General features: G+C 31.2%; 1 protein-coding gene across 1 annotated transcript; it reads right to left on the bottom strand.

The window, feature by feature from the left end:
• Positions 1-5,462: 5,462 nt before the first annotated feature.
• Positions 5,463-6,176, bottom strand: LOC130951858 (auxin-binding protein ABP20-like). The gene has a single exon (XM_057880600.1). The coding sequence runs from the start codon at positions 6,163-6,165 to the stop codon at positions 5,530-5,532; it is 636 nt and encodes a 211-aa protein (XP_057736583.1). The 5' UTR covers positions 6,166-6,176; the 3' UTR covers positions 5,463-5,529.
• Positions 6,177-7,110: the final 934 nt, after the last annotated feature.

The following is a 7,110-nucleotide window of genomic DNA, read 5'->3' on the forward strand; positions in this document are numbered from 1 at the left end:
TGCTACATCCACCACATAATCTATACTTAAGGTTCTGGACTTCATACCTTTACCAAAGGTGGTGTGTAACGGTATGAAGTCAATGGGTTAGATGGGTTTATCACCCAACTCGAAAAGGGTGTCAGGATAGGCTCTCAGCTCATTTTCTTTCAACCTGAGCTTATCAAAGACAGGCTTGAACAATATGTCGATCGAGCTTTCTTGATCTACCAGAGTTCTGTGGAGGTTTGCATTAGCGAATATTATTGTGATAACAATAGGATCATCATGGCCGGGGGTTACCCTTGAGCATCTTCTTTTGTGAATGAGGTTGTAGGTATGTCGGAGACTTTGGATTCTTCTCTGAGTTGATAGATTTCTTTCAAATGTCTTTTACGAGAAGATTTAGTTACTTCTCTGCTCGTTTCTTGTACCTCGTACAAGGAGGTCGGGTGATGCTTTGATATGGATTGAGAAAATGGTCTTTCTTTGAGGCCATTAACTAGCTCTATTATTATTGTTTTTAGAGGTAAATTTTGAATTTTTAAACAAGTTTTGTTGAATCTTTCCATATAAGCTTGGAAAGTTTTCCAATCTCTTGCTTGACCCCTAGGAGACTTGAAGCGTGCTTGATGTTGTCATTCTGAATTGCAAATCGGGTGAGAAAATTTTTTGCAAGATCATCGAAATAGGTCACTGACCTAGGTGGTAAGCTATCAAGCCACTTCATCGCCGCTTTGGTTAGTGTCGTCGGAAAAGCTTTGCAACAGGTCCTATCGGACGCATCAACCAAATACATTCGACTTTCAAAATTGTTGAGATGATGTTTCGGGTCAGTTGTTCCATCATAGAGGTTCATGTCGGGGCATAAGGGTGGCAAACAGGAAACTCACCCCGCCGCCTAATGAGGCGGTCTTGAAACCTTACCACGCCCCGCCTAACGGACGGGCTGGAGGGCCAAACCCATTAAATCTCTTTTTTTTCGTACTATTAAATATTAAATAATATATATAATTTCATAACCATTTTAAGAAATTTATAATTTCTAAAGACATAAAAAATTATAATTTCTAAATTCACAAACATTGAAGTATTTATAATTATAAATATGTAATAAACATAATCATAAACCAAATTTTTTAAACAAAATAATAAAATCAACATTAGCAAAAGAAAAGCGTTGGGCCCGTCGGGGAGGCCCGCCCCACCCCCGTCAAAGCCCATGGTTTAAGCAGTGCAGGTTAGGCGGGCTTTTGAAGTGTGGTTGTCTCAATTTTCCATCCCGACCCGCCTTTTTTGACAGGTTACGTGGGTCAGTCTGGTGGGTTTAGGTCAGTTTGCCACCCCTATCAGGGCATTTGAAGCTTCTAGGAACCCTAGCCTGCATGATCTCTTCAATGAACGGATCTTCTCCCCCAAAAGGATTTTTCTCTCGATCTGCATGGTTGCTCCGATTTCAAAGGCCGGCTTCTAATTTCAGAAGCTTTTTTCTTATTCTCTCTATCGTCACACCTCTCTTCGCAAGTTTCTTTCAGCTTCTCTTTGTCACTCTATCTCCTGCTTGAGTTGCTCTAATCGGTCGTGATTCAGGGTTTCTCATTCTCTGATGGATGTATTTCTGAATTGATTCTCTGGGTTTAGGGTTTTCTGACGTCCCCTCCTCATTAGGGCCACTTGCTCTATCATGTCGTGGATGTATCATGAGTGCTCAGTCATCGTTGTGAGGTTCTAGTTCTAATTCAGATGCCATCTGTCCATCTCCAAATTGATCTCTGCCATAGTTGGGTGTGGACTTTCAGGTCTCTAGCAACAACACCAATATTTCGAGGGTTACCTGAAACTGGGTTGCTTTTGGGCCTGAATGTGAGATCCAAACTCCTTTTGCGACAGCGTCCGACTTCCGCTGGTATCGATGTGCCACTGTCTGAGTTCCTCTTGAGGAGGTGGGGATGGTACCTACAAGAGACTTCGATGCTTAAGTTAGCAAGGGTTTAAGTATGTTTTTTCGTATATTGGGTTCTGAATATACCTAAGGGTGTTAGTGTATTTATAGTAGAATTGATAACCACCTTTTAGAGTAGCTCCATCTTTGATAGTGGATGCATGATTATTTCTTTTGTTAAGGAGGTTGTTGAGATCATCTTTCTAAATGGATAGGAGATATCTTAAGAGTCGGTTACTTACTTGGGCAAGTGAAGCCAAACTTTTATTGCGGTGTCCGACCTCTATGAGGTCGGGTAGGTGTGGATTGAGTTGAATCTCTTAATTAGGTTTTATTCATTTTGGGTCTGGCTAGCATTCTTGGGCCAGAGTATGAACACTTTTCTTATTGACTTCCTCTCAACGCCTCCCAGCTTTTAACACATACTCTCTCGTTTCTCACGACCTTCATTCTCTTCCCTTTTTATTCTTGCAACTCATTTAATATAATATATATTTATTTTTTTGAAAGGTCTAATATATATATCTAAAAAATATTCTACATGTATAAATTTTATCTGTTTAACTTAGATTTTAAATAAAATTGTGGCAATAATAACACTAGCAAAAAGTGACATAATTTTATCTCATTTTAATAATATTAACTAGTTGTTATAATTTGATGTTAATAATTGACATTTTTTTATTTACTATGTCACTAGACCACTCAACAAGTTAGTTCTTGATAATTCATATTTGTTTTTTGTTGTTGGTTTATCATTGGAATCAACTATGGAAAACAATTTAATTTTTTAATTAATAATAATTTTTTTAAATTTAATATTTTTAAATTAATCTAATTTTTTAAAGAGATGAACAAATTTTAGTTGAAAAATATTTTTTTAAATTATTTCATATAATTTAATAAATAACTATATTTACTATTTAAATATGATGTTATATTTATAAAGGATAAAGTTGTCCATTATAAAACTTCAATTCATTTGATAAACATTCCGAATACTGAAATTTAATTCAATTTTATAATTTTAGTAATTCTTTCTAAACATTAAAATTCAATTCAATTCTTATTAGAATTCAATTTTTTAATAAAATTTAATTTAATTTTATACCATTAAAAATTTTTAAACAGACTATAATAGAATTATTTATGTTTTTATTTGGATTAAAAAATTCTAATATTTTTATTGTATTTTATCCCACATTAATATATAGAAGATTTAGCAATTTTATTTTAATTTGTTTCTCATTAATTTCAAATTATACTGTCAATAATTAGTACAAAGCATATCGGAGATATTATTACTTTGCTATATTTAATTTATTTGATTGATATAATCAGATAATAGAATTATTTACATTTTTATTAAGATAAAAAAATCGAATATTTTTCATTTTATTAATAGGATAATATGGATAATGCTTTTATATGATTATTTACATTTTTATTTGGACAAAAAATCTAACATTTTTATTATATTTTATCACACATTAATCGTATTTGATTGATATAATTAGATAATAGAATAATATGAATAACGCATTAATAAGATTATTTACTTTTTTATTTGGAAAAATATAACATCTTTTATTGTATTTTATCACACATTAATTATATAGATAATTAGTGATTTTATTTTAATTTGTCTAATATTAATTCCAAATTATACTATCAATAATTAGTGTTTCTATTATTATTAACCATCTGAGATATTATTACTTTGCTAAGTTTATCTGATTGATATAATCCGATAATAAAAAAAATTAATATTGCAATTATAAATTAATTAAGAATTTATTTTTTTATTAATATGTTAAGTGCTAAATAAATTTATTAATTCTTACACTATGATAAGGTAGAGGGTACATAATATTATATAGAGTAAGCTGTGTGGAGTATTTTTATTTTTCTTGTTTTTTTAATTGGCAGATAGAATTAAAAGAACGATGTATCACTAGGTGGCTCCAAATCAACATAGTTTTGTCGCAAGAGATAATCCATTCAATGAGAAATAAAAAATAACCATATTTCAAAAGGTAAAATAATATAGGGCATAGGCAGCTTAATAAATAATTGGTGACTGGTCATACAGCTTGAATCTGATAGAGTAGGATCACAGAAAAATAATTTAATTATTGCTAAAAGACTCTCTTTTAATTACTAGTTTTTAGTTATTGTAGTTTTATTAAATTCTTGTCAGATTGTTTATTATTTAAAATTTTATAATTATGTTTTATATATTAGATAAAAAATTAAATAAAATTTTTATTAGTGAATGCTTTTAAGAAAAATTACATCCTTTACTAACAAGAATATTTAATATTTTTTATAAAATAATTAACAAAAATTTAATTGTAATTTTTTAGGTTAAATACTATTTTAGTCCTTATAATTTAGACTAAAAATTTTATTTATTTCAATTTATTTTTATATTTAAATTTTTCATAAATTTTAATTTAATTTTTAAATTATTTTTAATTTTTTATTTAAATTTTAAAATTTTAAGTCAAATTATTCTTAATAAAAAATTATAAAATAAAATAAAACAGAGAAAGAAAAGAAACAGGAAAAGGAGAGAAAGACACCGTTGTCATAGTTGCCGGTCCCTTCGTTGTGCTTGTCATGGAGCAAGAGATCGATGGAGAAGGAGTGCTGGAGGATGGAGTGGACGGCGGCGACGGAGCTGCGGAGGTACTCGAGGTTGAGGGTTAAGGTGACGAGGGAAGAGTCGCAGACGGTGGTCAGGGTGCGTTCTTGGGACGGCATTGCTCAGCATTGTGGAATGGAGAGAGCTTTGTCGAAGGAGAAATGGTTCGTTGGGTCTGGCTGGCGGAGGTAACCATCGAGATGCAGCGAAGATCAGATTGTCTCCGGTGGCCAAAAATATTACAGGGAAGAAGAGAGGATTATCACTAGCATTGCGGCGGAAAAGAATTCCGAGAATTTCATTGCCCATGACATGTTCCTCTTTCTCTTCCCCCTCTTACAAAAGCAGAATTCGAAATTTTAGGATTCTGTGTTTGAATTCAATTGGGGATGGAATATTATTGAAGAGAGGATGTGGTGGATAGTATTGAGTGTGAATCAAAGCAAGGATGCCCTGGGTACGAAGAATTAGAAGGTGCCAGGCCAAGAAAAAAAGAGTTGTTCGAATTAAAAAAAAGTTGAAGTAAAATAAAAATTTTGACCTATTAAAATCGTACTTAACTTTTTTTTATTATTAAATATAAGAATTTACTGATCAATTTTTAAATTAAAATGATCTAATTAAAAATTTGGTAACAGTATAAAGATTAAAATAATCGACCTTAAAAATAACTCGAATAAATCTTAATAGTATCCATTCAAAAAGTTTTCAACTAACATTTTTATTTAGATATATAATTGATAAATATTTTAAAATATATTTTAAAATATAAAATAATAAAATAAATATTAAAATAAGTTAAATTACAGATTTAGTTATATATAAATATATTGGTGACGACTGTAAATAACTTTAACATTAACGTATATATTATGAAATAAACGAGTATTATTCTCACGTTACAAAATAGAAGCAACGGATTAAATATGAGTTAACCAACATGATCTCACTAACGAAGCCATTATCCACTGCCACCAAAAACAGCCTTGAGCTTCTTCACTTCAGAAAGATCAAGTAACGTAGTCTTGGTGATCAAATCAGAATTCAAGTTGCTACCAAACAACGCAACATCAAGAAGCTGTGTACTCGGATTTGAGCTACTAAAAGCGAGATGAACTAGGGCTTTTCCATTTCCAGAATTCAACTGAAAATGCAACAACCCTTGTGGCAAAACCATGACGTCACCGCTTCTCAATCTCTTCACAAAAACAGAATTATCAGCTGCTATGAATCCAGCAGTTACGGTTCCACGCACGATTATGAGCATCTCAGAGGCATCTGGGTGAGAATGCAATGGGACTATACCCCCTACATCCATGTCCAACCGCGCCACGGCGAATCCCAGGCCGTTAAGGCCAGGGATTTGCTGGACAAATGCGGGGGTTAGTGTGATCTTGGAAGAGTTGGATGAGGGCGGGGTGGTGGGAGGTTTTAGGCCGGAGAGAATGAAGTCATCCACTTTTACTGAAGTGGGTGGCTTGCAAAGGAACCCTTCAGGGGTTTGTGCTCCCTTCAGATCTGCAACGCAAAAGCTTTGGACTGCAACATTATTGTAAGTGGAAAACAGAAGAGCAAAGAGGAAGATATTGCTCCACATTGTGTTATGTGAGAAAGAATCAATCAATGACATAATTGGTTTCATGATTCGCTTCTTATACGTGTATATATGCATTTATATACAGGGCTGCGCTCTTGCTTCATTTTTCTATGAATAGTTGTCTAGTTAGTAAATCAATGTCATTACTTTTATTTTTTATTTTTAGTTAAATCCTTAAATTAGCAAGTGAGAAAGAATAAATTACTAAAATAAATAACATTTAAAATTATAATTGTTATTGAAAGTAATGTTTTAATTATTAAATATGTTAGGTGTACACTAAAATTGTCATTTACTAGAATATACATTAAAATACAAAATTATACGTTAAAAATAACTAAATAACATATGTATTTATATAAAAATATATAATAATTTATTTTAATGATTATTTTTAATATAGAAATAGAATTATATTTAATTATTTTTTATTTTTAACTACAACAAAACTTATTAGTTGACCGCAACTAGTATAGAAAAAAAAGATTAAGTATACGATTTTGGTTTCTAAGGTATTAGTCAAAAATTTTTTGTTATTAACTTTTTTTGCATACAAAATTGTTCTTAAGATTTAACTTGGTTTTAAAATTGTTTTTACCTTAGAGACCAAAATCGTACAGAAGTGATGGCGGAAGCGGAGACAGAGGTGGATCATAAACAGCTTCTTCTTCTTCTTCTTCTTCTTCAATTCCCTTCCTCCTTTGCAAGAGTCGAAACATTCTCTTTCTCTTATTTTTATTTTTATTATTATTTTATAATTTTTTTGTTATGGGTAATTTGGTCTATAATTTTAATATTTAAGTAAAAATGATGATTTTAAATCTTAGTTTTAAACCTTATGAACATTTTTTTATGCAAAAAAAATTAAAAACGAAAAAAATTTTCAACCTATACTTTAAGAACCAAAATCATACTTAATCCGAAAAAAATTACTTTATAAAAGTG

Source organism: Arachis stenosperma, chromosome 9 (assembly GCF_014773155.1).
Source record: "Arachis stenosperma cultivar V10309 chromosome 9, arast.V10309.gnm1.PFL2, whole genome shotgun sequence".
Lineage (NCBI taxonomy): Eukaryota > Viridiplantae > Streptophyta > Magnoliopsida > Fabales > Fabaceae > Arachis > Arachis stenosperma.